The sequence below is a fragment of the Pungitius pungitius genome, chromosome 11 (assembly GCF_949316345.1).
Source record: "Pungitius pungitius chromosome 11, fPunPun2.1, whole genome shotgun sequence".
NCBI lineage: Eukaryota > Metazoa > Chordata > Actinopteri > Perciformes > Gasterosteidae > Pungitius > Pungitius pungitius.
In genome coordinates this window covers 5,414,475-5,434,311 of record NC_084910.1, presented here as the reverse complement: position 1 = coordinate 5,434,311, position 19,837 = coordinate 5,414,475, and the positions used below count along the sequence as shown (strand labels likewise).

The 19,837-nt window shown below is 44.2% G+C and overlaps 1 protein-coding gene across 1 annotated transcript; it reads left to right on the top strand.

The window, feature by feature from the left end:
* Window positions 1–19,532, top strand: LOC119197668 (IgGFc-binding protein). Its single transcript, XM_037454181.2, has 30 exons — window positions 1–76; window positions 923–973; window positions 1,055–1,188; window positions 1,276–1,934; window positions 2,136–2,572; window positions 2,724–2,887; window positions 3,696–3,872; window positions 4,302–4,527; window positions 4,974–5,219; window positions 5,366–5,467; window positions 6,041–6,188; window positions 7,905–8,025; window positions 8,261–8,593; window positions 9,436–9,607; window positions 9,997–10,094; window positions 10,386–10,516; window positions 10,665–10,834; window positions 11,396–11,610; window positions 11,702–11,896; window positions 12,338–12,526; window positions 13,195–13,634; window positions 14,609–14,727; window positions 15,071–15,267; window positions 15,416–15,554; window positions 15,856–16,038; window positions 16,528–16,673; window positions 17,397–17,743; window positions 18,406–18,629; window positions 18,705–18,846; window positions 18,969–19,532. The coding sequence occupies exons 2-30, from the start codon at window positions 925–927 to the stop codon at window positions 19,168–19,170; spliced, it is 6,105 nt and encodes a 2,034-aa protein (XP_037310078.2). The 5' UTR covers window positions 1–76; window positions 923–924; the 3' UTR covers window positions 19,171–19,532.
* The last annotated feature ends 305 nt before the right edge of the window (window positions 19,533–19,837 follow it).

Below are 19,837 nucleotides of genomic sequence, written 5' to 3'. Positions count from 1 at the left end.
TGTGTCTCTGCCTGACTGATATATATATCTGTCCCTCCAATCTGATTCACCTGGAAACACGCGCAGTCGACTGCAGGTACAGTGTGGGCTCCTTTACTGAGTGGGTTAATGGGGTAAATGTTTATGGTATCTGAGGTAATAGCCAGTTCTTTATCATTATTTTTCAGTATCTTTGGAAATTTGGTGACATTTTTCAGGACGTATTTGCGGTATTCTGGACCTGGCATGTATCTATTTGGCGTACCCTGTAAGCCGGGTACAGCTGTAGTAAAGATAAAATAGGACAGCTGGCGCATTTTAACTGCTGCTCCTGACCTTACCTCTACATGACATTAATAAAATGGAATGATTTGTTTCTTTCATCAACCGTCACATTCATCTGACTGTTAAAATCATTACTTTCAGTGAAATCTCACGCATATTCATAGAAACTTTAAATTCCATCAGGTATCCTTTGTGCATGTTTTTGTTTTTCTGTAAAAGAGCCCTCCGTGGTCGTGTTACTGTCCGTACTGCTTGTAGTACCCTACTTGCCTACTACCAGCTGCTACAAATGATGCACGCCACTACTGCAGCCTGAGCTGCTATTGGACTCACCATAATGTATCTATAATTACCGTCTGTTCAAGATGTTAATGTGGTATTCCTCTAATGAAACTTGTTCAATGAGTGCAGATTTTGGCAGTGTGGGCTCCATAGTAGCTACGACAGCTCGTAGCATGTTAAAATAGATGCAAACATCAATCTGATTATTGCGGCGTGATGTTGAAATTCTTCTGCATCCTTTTTGCAGCAGTCCATTCCAGCAATTTTGGTACCAGCTTTAGACAGAATGAATCAAATGTAATTACTTATACTCTTGAGTCCTAAATATGTAAAATTGTGCTTATCAACATTTTGGATGTTTCTCTTTCTCTATCAGCTATGGAAATAAAGCCATTGTGTTTGGCTGTCTGTGCTGTACTCTTGGCAGGTAATATCGTAGTGTTGCAGGCAATATTAAGTCTTGTTCTTTACTCTTTATTTCATGTAAGCAATAATCTCTTTTCTCCAGTGTGTCATGGCTGTTCTACAGGAAAGGAGTTCATCACCACATTTCTTCCCAACGCAAGGAGTGATGGTCAAAATGACCATAGTCTCCATGTGGTTCTGACTGCTCTGGGCTCTGAAGCCGATGTTCACATACAGGTTAGAATCAGGTCAATTCAAGGAAGGGTAACAGTCCAAAATAGGGACAAGGTTCAGTCTGTTTTAATATGATGTATTGCTCTGTAGGTGGCTTCGATAGCGTTCAACAAGCAGCTGACCCTCTCGCCAGGTGAAAGCCGTTGGGTTTCTCTGCCTAGTGGATCCGAGCTGCAGAGTGAATTTGTCAATGCCAACTCCGCGGTTCGAATCTCCTCCAGTACCGCGATCTCTGTGGTCTCTTTCAACCGCCGCATCGCCACAGGAGATGGCGCGGTGGTTTCCCCAACCAAAGAGCTGGGTACTGACTACTTTGTGTTCACACCGCCAGCACACAGCAACGGCATGGACAGTGTGTTTGCTATCGTCAATGGCAATAACCAGAACCAGATCACCATCATACCTGATGCCAATGTAAGGCTAACAGGAGGGACCAGGTGGCAGCGGGGGACGGCGGTGACCATTGTCCTTGCACCCTATGCCTCCTACCTGGTAAGGAGTCGAAACTCTTTGACAGGCACACAGATTCGCTCCCAGCAGCCTGTGGCTGTCCTGGCGGGCCACCAGTGTCTGTCGCTGGGTGGGAGGTGTGAACACGTGTATGAACAGCTCCCCACTGTTGCAAGCCTGGGTATGGAATATATAGTACCCAGGGCCAGCAATGGTAGGGCCACAAACTTTGCAGTGATAGTAGCAGTTGAAGACAACACCGTGGTGACGCTGCAGAGGTCCCTGCACTCGAGCAAACAGTTGAGTGGAATATTAATATTACACAATATACAGTATATACACTGCTGAAGCTACAGCCAAGGCTATTACTGGCTGTCTCTGCCCCCCCCCTTCCCTTCCCAATCATTACACTGTCAATGTTTTTCCTTAGTTCAACAAATCTTGAACTATTCTTCTCTTCTCTCTTTTTTTCTTACTAATCAACGGGTTTCCACCAACAGGAGGCTACAGACCGCTGGGGTCGTCACCATTATTAAACTGTTATCAACAGAGTCACTGGTTGTCAAGAGTGACAAGAAAGTTATGGTGCTTCTTCTCAGCAACAACCGGCCATTTGACCCTTTTCTAATAACGTTGACCCCTACCGACAAATTTGCCACTGGTTGGGCGGTCGAGACAATGGGTGGACTTCCCAGCACTGTTGTTATCCTGTCAGAGAAGGAGGGGGCCGGCAGTGTGAAAGTCTGTGTAAAGGAGGGACAGTGCCACTCACCTAAGTGGCAAAACCTCTTGTCAGATAAGAAGTGGGTGTGGTCCAACGTTGCAGTGGGGACTCTTCAGAGTCACGTGACAGTGGAAGGGGACACCCGTATGGCAGTCTACGCCTATGGTGGTAAACATCGCCATGCATATGGCATTGCTGGAGTTTGTTCTGAAGGTATACACACACTTAAGATGAATGTATTTAAGTGTTTAGACACATTCTTCACATATTTGTCAGTTCATTTGTGGCTAAATGTGAAGACATAAAGTAATACATTTAATGGTCTTGCATGTATTTCTAAATGATCGGTTTTTCTTTCCTGTAGAGACGCTCCTCCCTCCAACACCCACGGATCCCTGTGAACAGGTCAAATGTGGTAAAAAAGAAAGTTGTGTGAAGGGCAAATGCGTCTATGTTTCTACGGCAACATGCCATGCGGTCGGTGACCCCCACTACTTGACATTTGATGGCCGACGCTTTAATTTCCAGGTAGGGTTGGAACAGCGTAAGCCATCACCAGATATTCCACTATAGAGTATATCTCTATTATTATTGTTATTGTTATACTATTATCAATCTGGTGAGGTCAACAGAGACCAACTCTCATGACCTCATAAAATGTGGCATGAATCATCTTTGTAACTGCGCAGCAGAAGCAGCGTTCCTTAACGCGCAAACAAAAGCACAATTGAATCAGGCTGCTTATTTTTATTGAGGATTAGGACAATATGACATGTATTGTGAGCTTATTTATAGGTTGGTAGGCACTAAAGCACACATCACACCTAGAAACTAACCAATTGTATTAAATTATCAACAATACAATGGCCGACGCCAAAATACACATCACTGTGTAGATGTATCTGTGGTGCAGTTTTGGTACACACATACATATACATCTGTGCCAGCCCTGGGGTAAACATTTGAAGAGATAATGAAAGTGGTTATGAGTCTTCACACCAGCCTTGTTTAGTCAGGTGAACCTTTAACTCTGGATGCGGTTTGTTTGGTTTGATGTGAACTACCAACTCAATCCACCTCAACAGGTCGTGTTGGACCCCTGTCAATGTGCCGTGAACACTATTTGTGCCAATCACATTGTTTAAATGTACCAATTGGTTGGGTTTCAAACCCAACCAATCGGTACATTTAAACAATGTTTCATCGTTGCATTGGAATGCAATTTGAATGTCATGTCAAAGCAATATGTCATAGATAGCAATAGGCTATCAGACATATCTCAAAACTCACATTGTCTTTGCTTCAGTTGTCCAATCAAATTCATCCTTTCTTTCAGGGTACCTGCAGTTACGTTATGACAACAGTTGTGAAGACCACATCCGACCTTCTGCCTTTCACTGTGACAACCACAAACAACCACCGTGGCAACACCCGAGTTGCATTTGTGAGGAGCGTTACTGTCAGTGTTCAAAAACAGACCATAGTCATCGGCAGTCAAAGAGGACAAGTACAGGTAACAGATCTGCTGTCATCCATTGGAATGGTCAATTCATGTTCAGTTATTAAAGGGGACACGTTATGAAAATTCCACTTTGATAGTGTTAATGTGGCTGTCTGGCATGTCAACCAACCCCCAAACGCTTAAAGAAAAGGCGCTAAATTGGAATTGTTTCAGACATTGGAATTGTTTCAGACAAAATTGTATGCTTTTTTAACATTAAAGCATGTGAACGGGTTAAGGTGAAGTTAAAATAAGCATGAAATGTCTCCTTTAAGGCAATCTTTATGAGAGTTACAAACTATACTACATATTCATACAATACTACCTCAGGCAGTTCACCCGAGAAATCCTAAATAGATATTGTTCATCTGACTTGTTATGCTATTTATTGAACTAGATACCGTTCATGTGAGTTTACCCTTTGTTCTAATCGTTGTCCAGGTGAATGGAGAGCTTCAGTACTTGCCAGTCAGTTTGATGGACGGCAAGGTCTCCATAAAGCAGAGTGGGATCTATGCTTCACTCACCACAGACTTTGGGCTGAGTGTCAAGTATGACTGGAACATGCAACTGTACATCACAGTGCCATCTTCCTACTATCAACACCTTGGAGGCCTGTGTGGAAACTACAATGGAGACAGGAGCGACGACCTACCCGAACCAAAAGGTAAGGACGGGGACATAAAGGGATGACGCTTTAGGAGGAGAGATGTTTGGGTGCAACAAGTTGCCCAATGTGACCAAAATGAAACAGTCAATATCGGACATAAGTGGAAAGTACACTTTCTTTCAAGAAGAGAGAGGAGCCAGAGACCATCCGCCATGTTGTTTTTTGTCAGCCACAATCGACAACACCAAAATTGACCAAGAGTCAATGGCAGAATTAGCGGTTTGACATTGGATGAGGAGGCTTTATTGCCAAGAAGCTAGCTTTGTTGCAACAAAGAAATGTCCTTTCTTTTCTTACAATGATCAGAAAACATTTAAAAGAAATCCTGCACAAATGATTTAAATCCAATGTTTTTGAGCCCAGAAGAACGCCATTCCTTAAATTGCCACCTCACCCATTGTTTTTCCATATTGCATAACATATTGTTTTCTGTCATCTCACAGGCTCCAGTGTATCTGCTGTGCTGAGCATGATCCAGAAGTGGAAGACCAATACGTCCGACCTCTTCTGTCACGATAACTGTGCCGGTGACTGTCCTGAGTGTTCAGACAAGCAGCAGGCCCACTTCACCCGTCCCAACTTCTGTGGGATTCTGACAAAGACAGATGGGCCATTTTCAGCCTGCCACGATAAGGTCGACCCCTCTATGTATCTGGACAACTGTGTGTACGATGTCTGTGTCAACAAAGGTGAGCAAGTATTTGTTTTTTCATTTTGTTTAAGGCCGAATGTCCCCCAAAAATATGACGTTAAAAAAACTAGAGGAAATGAAAAGTCAAGCCGTTCTGTGTCGTCATCACTTCCTGTGATACTGAGATGTTTGTGTTTTGTCCAGGTGCCAAACAGATTCTCTGTGATAACGTGAAGAGTTATGCTGATGCCTGCATGTCAGAGGATGTGAAGGTCAACCCTCAGTGGAGAATGATCACCAAATGCTGTAAGATTCGGATGCTCTAACTTATCATGTTATCGGTTGTGAGGAGTGGGACAGTAGAAAGCTACAGCAAAAGGAGTGAGTGACCGCAAAGGTGGAACAAAAGCTGTGTTTGTTTACCAAGGAAACGGAGGACAGCTCAACCAACAGTACATGAGCATTAAGTGTGCGACAGCGGGGGGGGGGCGTTAAGCGTTCACGGCCCCCTCATCTTATGCTTATTGCATTATCTTATTCAACAACAATTGGCATAAGGCGCTTATTTATTGTGGTAGTTATATTGATATATTGATGTTATACGTTCTTGTTGGCTTCTGTCCAGAATGTTTTAAGAATATTTATTAAGCAATCTGGAAGGTTGGTTGGTTTTCTTGTGGAGTGCTTACAATATGCTGATTGAGGTAGAAAAATATTTAAAACTTTAAAATACGTGGTTTAATGAATAAACGTAATGTTTGCCTAAATGTTAATACTCCAGACAGATTCAAAAGATTTCCATGTCAAAATGGATGGTGATTTCTGCCTTAGATCCATTAAGCCCCAGACCCTCTAATATTCCCCCACCCCTCCCCCCAGTACTTTCCTGTCCCAAAGGTAGCCATTATGAGGCCTGTGGGTCCCCCTGCCCTGCCTCCTGTGTGTCCCCGGACTCGGAGAAGCTGTGTAAAGGCCCCTGTGTGGAGGGGTGCCGGTGTGATAAAGGACTGGTGCTAAGTGGAGACAGGTAACATATCTATGAGGCCACTACTAAGAACCTAATGGATAAACCATTCTGCCGAACATACAGTAAGGTCACAATTAAGTTAAGTGACAAAACGTCACAAATGTCTTTATCTGGAGTCAAACCGTGCACTTGCAAAGTTAACCATGCATTTACAAATTGCAAAAGTTATCCATTGTGATATTAAAAGTACTCCTTGTGTCAATGCATTACAATAATAGCCTGTTAGTAAATCCAGTAGAATAACCTACCGGATTTTAACATTACAAACTGAAGCATGTTAATTAGCAAACCTAAACAATGAAAGACCAATGCTTTTGTTTTATTTTATGGTATCTTTCTAATTAAAACCCTTTAGTTCAGGGGTCTCAAACTCAAATGACCTGGGGGCCACTGGAGGCAGTATCTTTGTGAGGGTGAGGCCGCATCAGGTATTCCTGGCATTACTAACAGTTATTTAACTTCAATGGGTCCTTCTGAACATGAATAGAATATTGAAGAACATGAACGGTTCTGTAGATGGGGGGGGGTAATGCGTTCCCATCAGATCTCGTCCCCACACCCCAGTCACAGGCAGACACACGGCTGCTTCTCTGTTCAAAGCACGGGGATCTGAGTCGGTATGAGCTGTGCATCTGCGCTTTGACGCCCTCCAGTGCACAGTGCAGAGCCCAAAGAGGGAGAGGAGAGGACTATATGAGGCTCATTGTGTGACCACGGCGTGTTGTTACTCAATGACGTGTTATTTCTGCTGCGGTTTAGTAATAATCCATCTGCGTAAAGAATCTTAAAAAACCTTACAGCGCAGCGTGTGCCTAAAGGAGCCGTGGTGTATGGGGTGCCATTTGTAAAATATTGCACGTTCTAAAATCCTGTGCAGTTTTGGTACAAAAGACCCTATGAATAAACGGAAGAGGAAAGGAGCTTCCGGCCCGGAGGAAGCCCCCATTTGGAGCCAGGCTCAGATGGAGGGCCCGACAGAGAGCGTCTGGTGGCCGGGCATGGCCCGAAGGAGTGACCTGGCATCCCAAGATTCTAACCCTCATGGGCTCACCACCTGTGGAGGAAACCGATGTGGTTGGGTGCGCTGCTACAAGGGAGGCGTAGTCAGGGGAGAGGAGAGTCTACAGCTCGGGGGGCTGCGGATTTCATCGCTGCTTTTTGCAGACGATGTGGTCCTGATGGCATCCTCGGTCTGGGGCCTCCAACTCTCACTGGAGCGGTTAGCAGCCGAGTGTGAAGCGGTTGGGATGAGGATTAGCACCTCCAGATCTGAGGCCATGGTTCTCAGCAGGAAACCAATGGATTGCCTAATCCAGGTAGGGAGTGTGTCCTTACCCCAAGTGAAGGAGTTCAAGTACCTCGGGGTCTTGTTCTCGAGTGAGGGGAAGATGGAGTGTGAGCCTGGCTCGGAGAATCGGAGCAGCGGGGGTGGTTTTGCGCTCGCTTTACCGCACCGCTGTGACAAAAAGAGAGCTGAGCCGAAAGGCAAAGCTCTCAATCTACCGGTCAGTCTTCATTAATACCCTCACCTCTGGTCATGAAGGATGGGTCATGACCGAAAGAACTAGGTCACGAGTACATGCGGTCAAATGGTTTTCCTCAGGAGAGTGGCTGGCATCTCCCTTAGAGATAGGGTGCCGCGAGTTTGAGACCCCTGCTATAGTTGATGTCCATTGTATGTACTGTTGATTTAATAATTGTGTTTGTGTGTTCTAGATGTGTTCCTCTGAGTAGCTGCGGATGTCAGTATGAGGGCAGATATTACCCAGCAGCCTCCACTTTCTGGGGTGATAACACTTGCACCACCAAGTGTATATGCCTTGGAGGGAAGGCCAAGGTTGGTTTTTACTCTAATTTGAGCATTTCTAGATAATCCTGTGTGTGTGTGTGTGTGTGTGTGTGTGTGTGTGTGTGTGTGTGTGTGTGTGTGTGTGTGTGTGTGTGTGTGTGTGTGTGTGTGTGTGTGTGTGTGTGTGTGTGTGTGTGTAGACATCTGCGCCATCACAATTACTAAGTGTTGTTGTTGTCTCCTTCACTGTGATCTGATGTTGTGTCATCACATCCTGCCATAGTGCAAACCAGCCACGTGTAAGAAGACTGAGCACTGTGCCTTGGAGGGCGGAGTCAGGGACTGCTACCCGACATCCTACGCGACATGCCAAGGCTCTGGAGACCCCCACTACCAAAGCTTTGACGGACGGCGGTTTAATTTCCAGGGCACTTGCACCTACATCCTGTCTCAAGTCACCAAGGGATTAGACCAGGACCTGGAGCCGTTTCAAGTTCTGGTCCAAAATGAGAACAGAGGCCGTAACAAGGCTGTGGCTTTCACCAAGTCCGTCTCTCTTACCGCGTTGGGTAACCTCACTGTCAGCATGAGTCGAGCCGATGTGGGGAGAATGGTGGTAAGATTGGTCTGCTTACAGAACTTACTGGTAGTCCTCCTCACTAACACTGTAGTTACTGTAGCCCACTGCCCCAAAAAGTGTTTGGGAATATATATTCAATTCTAATTCTCACATTTTTCACAAAGAGAAAACAATTCAAACAGATTTTCATCCAAAACTAGTCACTTCTAGACATTAGATACTCCAAAGCACATTTTCACAGAACAAATGTTTTTGTTCATTCATCATAACCAGCAATCACAGAGCGTATCTGTTGTCTCCACACAGCTCATGGCGACACCATTTACCTGGTGAAGGTTTATTGGTTGAAGAATTGGTGCTTTCGAAATAACACACCATGCAGTACATACTGTACTATCATTCAACATTATAGATTTTGTATCAATGAACAGTGAACTATTTTATATATTTTTTGGACACTGAGCTGTAATTACCACGTCACTTTCTTAGAGCCACCGGTTGGAGCCGCATTACCATCATTACTGTGGTGATCTATGCCAAACATAACCAAACCACAGTATGATCTGTGAGGTCTGAGATCAGAGGGAAATATGATGCTTACACTCAAACACAATTGTCTATTGCGAACATTTCCCTCATTGTCAAATTGCATTGTGGGATGTGTGTAGTTTCCAGTATTGGCGTTCTCTAATATTTTGCTGGATGTAGTATACAATTCACACACTAATGATAATTTAATGCTAAGATTTTAGACAAACTAAAAATACTCACATAGTGTTTTAGCGTAGTATTAATATAACCAAGCCTGTTTATCTCATATATATGATCTATATATGTATCTGTACACAGTGATTCTGTACATGTGTCCATGCGCTCAGGTGAACAGCCGCCCTGTGAACCTGCCTTACTCCACTGAAGATGGAAAGCTCTCCCTGTTCCAGCGAGGCTACTTCGGCTTTGTCACCACAAATTTCGGACTGACGCTCAAATTCAACTGGAACAGCCACGTCAGCTTGACTTTACCAAGTTCATACTCTTCTGCTACTGGTGGTAAGTAGGGAGGTTGTTCAATTAGCTAGAATATGTTTAAGCAGTGAATATATGGCAGCACTTTGGTTAGAAGGCAAACAATGCAGTGGGGAAACACTCTTTAAGTCGAGAATACTTGTTGAGGACTTTCATCCATTTATTGCAACAAATGTGAAGCTACGGTTATACTTGCCTTTGATGACTCCGCTCTTAGAACGCTCCACATATTAGCTCCAAAGCATGCTAAATATTATTCCTTCACTGCGTCTCAGGCCAATATCTAACAATTGTTGGAAGTAAACAAAGACCTCTAAGCTCTAACAGCCTCCTCTTAACTATTGCACATATGGTGTATTAACTAAATGCTCTAACTGTGACTGCTGCGGCTGTTGCTTGTTTCTCTGTATCAGGCTTGTGTGGAAACTACAATGGAAAACCTGGCGATGACTTACAGAAACCTGATGGCACCCAGACTACACAAGTGAACGCCTTTGGAGACAGCTGGAAGGTGAGATTAAAGATCCTTCTGAGTAAAATTGCCCTTAAAAACAAACCATTGAAAACATTGAATATCACAAAGCAGCCACAGTTGTACACATTAAGTGCATGGCGACTTCTCCAGCTCAAGACTGCAGATCCAACCAGGGGGACAGTCTCACAGTTAGTAAACATGTGTGCACATGTACAAGAATTATGTTCAGAAAGACTTGATGAGTGGGAGGCTATCCATCAAATATCCAATAGTGAAGATAAGGTGGGGCAAAATGGAAAAAAAAAACTTGTTTGTCTTTGAGCGTAGGCAGGAGGAGACCCTGGCTGCACCAGTGACTGTCCTGCTGGTAAATGTCCAGAGTGTGAGCCGGCGCTGATATTACGTTACCAAAAGCCGCGCTACTGCGGCATCATCGCTGACAAGCTGGGACCGTTTGGGTAGGTACCGCATGCTGCTGGGCATGTGCTTAGTACCAAGCAACAACTAGTTGAGGTCAGATATAAATAATGTTCAGTGAAATACAGCATATTTCTTATTAAATGATATCAATGCAGATTGTCCCCTTCTCTGTCTCTGCCCACACAGACAGTGTCACAGTAAACTGGACCACACCTCCTACCTCACAGACTGCGTTTTTGATTTGTGCATGTATCAAGGCCATGCCTCCGCCCTGTGCAACAGCCTATCAACTTTCAGCACCTCGTGTCAAGAGGCGGGAGCCAAAGTGGAGAGTTGGAGAACCAAACAATTCTGTCGTAAGATGCGCACAAACACACCCTCACTCTCTGTGGAAATTGAGAACTAAACTGCTCATCCCTCCTTTAGAGTAACTTCAATAAATGCACTAAGCTGGAAAAATAAGACATTGTATGATGAGATGATAAAGTCATACATGTTATTGTATAACAACAAGACAGAAACAGCATGAGAGACAATGTGTATGACTTTCTAAAAATGGATGCCAGGTCTGACATTAGGATTAGTATTGTTGTGGGGAAAGAAATTACACAATAGTACATTATCACATAATTACCGAGTGATGCTGAAGTAAAAAAAACTTGGGAACAAGGTTCATCTTTGTATTTCATTGTCTACTGAGAGAGTCTCAATCATCATCCGCAGCGCGATGCAGTCTTAATCTCAGTCGGGACTGGATGTAGAGATGAATTTGATGATTATCTTAGCCCTGAATGTCAGTGTTGTTTGTAACTGAGTCTTTATCCAAACGTCCTAATGAAGTCCCAAGTATGTCTGGAATGTTTGTGAGGAGAACAATCACGTGCATTTTAAACTGACTGACTTGACCTCTTTCCCAGCTCCGTCGTGTGGGGAGAACAGTCACTACGAGGTTTGTGCCCCCGCCTGCCAGCTGACCTGCAGCGGCCCGACGCCGCCAGCTGGCTGTGACGAGAAGGCGCCCTGCACAGAAGGCTGTGTGTGCGACGACGGATTCATGCTGAGTCACGACAAGTGTGTACCACTAGCCGAGTGTGGCTGTCAGTACGAGGGACAGTATTATCAAAATGGACAGGTACGTAAGATGGCGCCTGCGTGAACGCCGTTACCTCCTCTGCCTTCCATCACCACTGTCACCACTACGGATGTGTCTCCTCTGTTCTCAGGTGTTCTACCCACAAGAGTCATGTGACACCCGGTGTGTGTGTTCAGAGGGTGGGCAAGTACAGTGTGATCCGAAATTCAGCTGTTCGGCCAATGAGGTGTGTGTTGTGAAAGGGGGCGTGGCCTCCTGTTCTCCCAAGAGCATCGGGTCCTGTTCTGTGAGCGGGGTCAGAAACGTCAGATCCTTTGACGGACAGGTAAAGGACATTTCTTTTCTTTTTTAATGTTTTGTTTGTATAGATGATCGTTCCATCATTATCTAAAGTAGGTGTTTAATGTGGGTCCTCCATCATAAAAGGTGGCAAGAGATGTAATGTAAGACTCGGTTGTGTAATGTCATGTTTAAAATAGGTCCAAATCTAACAGTGATGAGTCATTGTTTTATCTTCCACGCTTCCTTTGGTTGTTTTAGGAGAAATGTTCAATGTCATGTCATGTTAAAACTGTTGTAAGATCCAAATCAGCTGATATAAGCTTATTGCAGACATATATTAGTGTTAAACATGCCCGTAGTTGGTATGTTATGCCCAGCTAACATATCAATAACGAATTCCTTTGTATGTGGGTTTTTAAACCCCTCGTTGACCTTGTTGCATTCTACTGAGTTTGAGCATCACCTTGAACATCTTCTGTTTCAGGTGTCTCCTCTGTGGGGGAACTGCTTGTTCAAATTGGCAGAGGTGGAGGAGGAGGATGGAGGGATGGAAGCCTTCTCTGTGTTTGTAGAGCAGCAAACCAACAAGGACGGCACAGTTTATCGCAGTGTGGCGCTCCAGGTTTACGGCATAGAAATCACTATGGAGAGTGGGGCTGTTTGGGAAATCAAGGTATGATTGAGCAGTCTTAGAAAACACTGTCCAACAATATGCTATGGTTCAACATTTCTCTAAAAATGCTGAACTTCATCTGGTAACTTTGTTATTGGTATTATTGAATGTAGATCTCTGGTATTTCAAATAAACATCCCTTTTTATCTGCCGGAGATCCGAGGGAAGAGAGGCACGGGGAACCAGGCTTGTGTGGGGCAGACTCAAACCCTGATGCAGTAAAATGACTCTAAAAAAAGGGATTCTGGTGCTCTGAATCACTAGCGCTTTTGTCCACAATATCCTATTTCAGAGAGGCTCTAGCCATGATGCTTCTGGAATCTCATCTCTCATTTTGAGAACTCCATCTTTTAGCATCTAAGCCACATTCATTATGTGGAAGGTCTCCAAAGGTGGGACAGAGCTTATGTACCAGGAATCAGGAATCAGGAAATGTTTATTGCCATAATATGTTGTACATACATGGAAATTGTCTTGGCGGAAGGTGCATGAGGACAGTACAATAAAGACAACATAGTGCAAATAAAATAAGAATAAAATAAAAGTATAATAAAATATAAAATATAAGCTATGGGTTAGTACGCTAAAAACTAAAGCTATGGGTTAGTAACATAGCTAGAGTAACCAGCGGCTAGAGATGAAATACTTTGTTCCCCTCTTTGTCTCAGGTTGATGACATCATAGTTGCCCTTCCCGTGTCACTGGCTGACAGACGAGTGCGAGCAAATCAAAACGGCATCCACATCATAATTGAAACTGACTTTGATCTAAAGCTGACCTACGACAGTCTTGCGGGTGTGATCCTACAAATCCCATCCACCTATAGCGGCTTGCCACGTGGTCTCTGCGGCAACTACAACGGCAAGCCATCCGACGACCTGCCACCCGCGGCAGGCAAGGAGCCAGGGGACCCATCGGCAGCTTGGGCTGTAGCCAACAACAGTAGCCCTTGTGACACGAGCTGTGGCGCCGGTTCCTGCCCTAAACCAGATGAACTGAAGGTGCCGGAAGCTAAAAAGGCCTGTGACATCATCAAGGCCCAGCAGGGCCCATTTGCAGGTTGCCACTCAACAGTGTCCCCGACTCCCAACTACGATGCGTGTGTCAGGCAAGGAAATGTCTCTTAGGTCCGAGTGTTGGATCATACGCATTTTTGTCATGCAAATGATTCCCTCTTCAAACATTTTTTTAGTTAAAGTTCTCGAATATGTTTACGCAGAAAAAAAAAAAATTCCGGGTGAAGAAAATTTCCCAGTTTTCCCAAATAAAGGCATCAATCACAATGTGAGATAGTGACCAATTTGAAACATACACTGTGTACAACAACATAAACGCACCGTAGTCTGAGTAAAGGGAGTAAATTTAATAAATTCTATCAAGGCAACGTGGACTAAATCACGCCCTTCTCTTCCTGCCTTTCACAATAAAATTCCTTAATATAATCAAGCATTTCCCAGGGGCTTTTCACTAAAAGAAAACTCATTTAAATAGCTTACAGTAGCTCGGCTTTAAGAACTTAGGTAAGTAAATGAAATTTGCATTGATACTGGTATAAAGTATTTGCATGAGAGTATTTTGCATGTTGGTGTTTTTGTGTAAAAGCCTTAACCTTGTTTCCAGCTTGAAGTTACCGCGACTCAGTACGTAGTCCTAGGTCTTTAGTTACCAGTTAACTCTCCTTTTTCACTGCAGGAAAGTAACAACCAGTGATCTGAGTGCAGCATCTCTGCATTGGTTTTGCGAATATTTGCACGTTTCCTATTGTACTTTAAGGAAACCATAACAATTATTGACTAACAATTTCATAAATGTCCACTTCAAACTTTGACCTACCCTAGCACAGTTTTGGATGTGGAGTTATTCATTTGCACTGACTTTCCATTTTAGCTGCAATGAAATTGGCTTTTTTTAATCTGGATTATTTATTTATTTGCTGTCCCATAATATGACAGTTGGGGATATCATCATTACGATAGAAATGTGAGGCCCAACTGCAAAAATAAGATCCAATACAGGAACGATCATTAACGTTAAATGAATGTTTCAGGTTCTTCCTGTAATTAAACTAAACTTTGTTTCCAGGGAGATGTCCACAGAAAAAGGGGGCGCAGACACCTTGTGTCGTCACATCCAGAATTATGTCACAGCCTGTCAACTTGCTGGCACCACGATAAGCAAATGGAGGAACGACTCTTTCTGTCGTAAGTCTGATCCGATTGGTCGCTGCTAAATGTGGCTTTTGCTGTTTTGTGCCAAGTCCAACAACATATGATGAAAGACTTTGTGAAGTGAGGTGCTCCGATGTTTCTTATCTCCTCCTCGGAGGCACAGCCATGCGCTCTGAGATACCGAGGTAGTCCGAGGCCCAGGAACCAGTGTCTTGAAACAGCAGGGCTGGATTCTGCTGAAAGATCCCTAAAAGAACTTTGAGCCCACCGGCTCGCTGCAGCCTGCTATCCGTTTCCATTGAATCTACAGTAATGTCCTCAATACTCAGCCTCTTGGCTTTGTTTTTTTTTCTTCTTCTTCTTCTTCTCCTCGCAGCTATGAAGTGTCCAGAAAGGAGTCACTATGAGCTGTGCTCCTCTTCCTGCTCCTCCACATGCGCCTCTCTGGAGGAGACGGGGCCCTGCCTGGCGTGCCAGGAAGGCTGCCAGTGTGACGGTGACCTCATGTCCGATGGAGTCCGCTGTGTTCCTGTTGAAGAATGTGGCTGCGTGGTGGATGGACAATATTACGGGGTAAACACCATCGCCCATGTCAGCTTCTTCAATTGCAACGCCTTTTCGGGCTTGAATCTAGTCCACTAATGCAGAAAACCAAGGTTCAAGGATCCCGACCATACAAGTGGATATTCATTGTGTCATATCCCTAACTGACTCTTTTCAGGCGGGTAAATCAATAGTACAGGAGGACTGTTCGGAGACTTGTGTCTGCCAGTCTGGAATCTTCAGCTGCAGCGCCACGAGCTGCAAACCGGACGAGGAATGTCGCAACAACAACGGAACCCTCGGCTGCCTCTCCAAAGGTCAAATTCTCGCTGAATGGCTGTGATCTTCTTATGCTTGTTCTCAAAAATAATTTTGATCCATCAGCAATGAATAAATGAAATGTTCTCACAAGAAAAAAGGGTTAATAAAATCTGAAATATGTTCCTTTCTTCTATATGTAGCACTATTCATCCATGCAGTGTTGGAGTTAACTTCAGTAGCCTTCTCTCTAATATCATGGATTACTTCCTTTAATCTGCACCGCAACCTGAGAAAAATCCCCTTTACAGACCCAGTTACGGATAATAATGACCAATGATGACCCTGCATGTGTTCCAGACCCTTGTGCCGAGGTTGAGTGCAGGGTGAAGGAGCACTGTGAGGTGTCAGAAGGCCAAGGAGTGTGTGTTCCTGATTCCAAGGCCCTGTGCTGGTGTTTCGGCGATCCGCACTACGAGACATTCGACGGTTTCAGCTACTCCTTCCAGGGAACCTGCAGCTACGTCCTCGTCAACACCACAGGTTTGCAACTACAGTACATTAACAATGAGATGTCGATTAGTTTCATCTGCTCTGAGCTCACACAGCAAAGAAACCATTAGATGCATGTCCACGCTGTCCAAAACCATGAAGCACAGGAGGAGGGTGTTGGCAGACACTTTATTTTAAGTTAAATTAAATTAAATTAAGAGACCAGGCTTTCATAAACATTTTGCCTGACCCATAAATGAAATCATTTTAGCTTCAACATTGGATCCAATGAGGAATGAGAGCTTTCTTAAAGGGAGTCTGGTGCACTGAGACCTCAGGGACAGACCAACATAACAAGAAGGTTCCTCATAAGAGCTTTTAGTGTGATGGTTATCGTTGACTTTTTTGAGATAGCTCTGTTGGGAGTGGAGCTTCAGTTACCCCTTTTATCAGAGAAGGAAGTTATGGTGTGTAAAAAAAATGTCCTGTTAGAAACACGTATTCTTGCAGCGTTAACATGAATCATTCCGACTTTCTCAGGTCTTGACCCCTCCCTGCCAAAAGTAACTGTGACCACTAAGAATGAGCTCCGAGGGAACCTCAAAGGTTCCTTTGTGCGTTCAGCCACTGTGGAGATGTTGGGCCATCAAATAACCATCCCAAACACCGGCGGCCGTGTCCTATTGGTGGGTCTCACTTCACCACATGGGCTGCCACAGTCTTTCATTCATTCTTTGTCACACAAATACAAGAACATCTCGGTATTTTAAAACATATTTGAATGTGTCAGCCATCATTGCTGTAAGTAATGATGACATTGTACTTTTCAATGAAATTAACCACACAACAATTCACTTTAGGCACGACATTGGGCTAGATTAAGGTTTAGCGAGCTACAGAGGGCATGAAGAGAGGGACGAGCGATAGTGAGAACAAAGGCGTGAACCAACAGAATGAAAACATAAGGCCCCTGTAGTGGCCATTTGTCCTTGGGACCAACAAATCATTAAAGGGCCACTGGCTGCACCTACTGGTTTGTTTCTTTCACGCAGCGGATTGTCCAGGCCATCTTTTCCTTTTTAGTCTCATTTATTCCACAGAAGGCAACAAATTCATACAATACATACAATTTGATTTGGCTGCCTTTCCTTTGCTGAGTTGCTCTGGATCCCAGGTGCATGCTGGTCCCATAACTGGCTGTGCCCTTAAATAACCTCCACGTGCTCACAGTATTACCCAGTCAATCAGTCATCCAATAAACCACAATATTTATCTGCAAGTAAATAGCTCCACTTTAGTTTTATTGACATTTATTTTTAAGACCCAAGGATGCCAGAATATTTCGAACATACCTAAAGTCAGTGCTAAATTGTCATTGTATAAACATTATAAACCCATTTCCTCTTCAGGTTGACGGTATTAAGACGGAGCTTCCCGTGGTTCTTGAAGGAGGCAGCATTTCCATAACACAATCTGGAATTAAAGCGATAATCCAGACTGATATCGGCGTCGAAGTTACTTTTGATTGGGTCACACTTGTCATGGTGTCCCTCAGCAGCAGCTACTTCGGTAACGTTGCTGGACTCTGCGGAAACTACAACGGCAAAAAGAAGGATGAACTTACAACGGCAAGCGGCCTTCCGGCTGTTAACTTGACGCAGTGGGCGGGGTCGTGGAGCATCGAGGACCACGACCCATTCTGCTACCATTACTGTGAAGACAAGTGTCCTCAGTGCTCGGAGGAGGACCGCATAAGGTAATGTTATGTAACGTTAGCTACTATAGCAACTAAAACGTCTCATTTTGTTGAAAATTAGATTTCTTTTTTTGATTATTAAGAAGGTCCAGTTAAGATGTCACTGTTTAACCAATTATTTAAAAATATGTTTCAGAGAATCATATGGGGAAGGGGTACAAAATATCCCCTTAACATTTAATTACCATTGAACCCAAAGCACAGCCGAGGCTAATAGAAATATCAGAGTGATTACTCTGATACGAATCCAAAAGTCCTGCTTTTCCAAATATTACTTCAAGTATACAAGTATCAAAATCTACTTTGTCACAAAACTAAACCTTATGCAGAATGGTTGTTGATGAATGATACATAGTATGATTGGATTATTATAAGTTATGCATTAAAGCTACGCTTTTTTTTAAAAGCAATTATTTCAGGAAACATTTATTGCCATAATATGGGCTCGACTGCCGATGGGAAGAAACTGTTAGTGTTGCGGATTAAAAACCTGTCACTATACCCCGACAGTAGTACTAGAGACGGTTTACGGTAGCATTGACATTTTCATTTTCAAATACGCGTACCTCTATATTTTAGTCCAGCAGAAAAGCCCGTGTGAATGTAGTAATTTTGGTGTGCACGTTCGTGAGCTGATTGTAAAGCCCTTTGCTCCTCCTCAGGTACTCTGGTCCAAAGTACTGTGGGATCTTGAGTGACAAGAATGGGCCTTTCTCTGGTTGCCATGGCAGCGTGCCCATAGCCGAGATCGTGTCGGACTGTTTGTACGACGTCTGCATCAGTGGAGGGCAGCGAGAAGTACTGTGTGAGGCGCTGAGCAGCTACCTCGCAAAGTGCCAGGAGGCTGGGGCGTCTGTGTCGCCATGGAGACAACTGGGCAACTGCTGTGAGTTTAATCACAGCACATTTATATAAACTGCAGTACGTCCACCTGCTAAAGCTCTTGCTGTTGTGCCTCCAGCTGTTCCGTGTCCAGCCCACAGCCAATACAAGCTGTGCGGCTCGGCGTGTCCCCCCACCTGTGGCCCCCCGCCGGCCGTTTGCCCCAAAGTGTGTGTGGAAGGCTGCTTCTGTGACCCGGGATTCGTGCTCAGTGGGAAAGAGTGAGTGCAACAACCTCCCCCCCCTTTCCGGACTAATGTCCTCTTGTCCAAACTCCTCCCTGCTCTGATGTTTTTTTATCTTTCTATTTTGTAATTAAACAAAACCCCTTTGCTTTTGTCAGGTGTGTTGTCAAGGAGGAGGGCTGCGGCTGTAGCCGCGGCAAACGTTACTACCCGCCAGGAGCCACGTTCTGGTCCAACGCGCTGTGTGAGGAGAAATGTGTGTGCGACGCAGCAACCCAGAAGGTGAAATGCAAGCGGGCGGGCTGTGGACCCGGAGAGAAGTGCGGCGTGGTGAACGGAGTCCAGGGCTGTCACGCCTAAGTACGTGTTTGGTGGCGTCTCTAAATAAAGGCTTCTTGAAGCCTTTATTTTATTTGCAACCAAATGATCGGCCAGCACTTACTGAAATGTGTAACACATCATGAATCTATGAAATAAGAGCAGTAATTACTGGTGCTTTCAAAACCTTATTTCCCTAAAAATGTATTCCAGGTTATAACTTACTGTTACAACTAAAACCACTTTCTTTTTAATTCTGCTTTAATGTAATCGTATAGTATGTAACAGGGATTGTTGTGGGCTGTGGGTGATAACAGTATGTAATGTTTGTAAATCACTACTCACACAGTACATTTCAGACCTAACTAATCAATCCTTCTGTGATCATTAAACACGTGTCAGCAACATCCCCCGCCTGTTGTGCCTGTGATTGACCCACTTGCATAATGTCTACACTATTTTGTAAATGATACACGTTGATCACGGAGCAGCTCGACTGTGTGATGGAGACACCTGCAGTGCAACAAGGTACATTGTGCTTTCCTACAATTCAGACAGAAGTGTACTTGTCACTGCTGCAGTATATTTAACACAAAGCATTTATTCCACATTACGAAACAAAAGCTCATCAGTTCAAAACCCTGACTGTGTTATAAACAGCTTTGCCTTAAACCTGCTGACAAAGTAACCCGAAAAATAACTCCTGCAC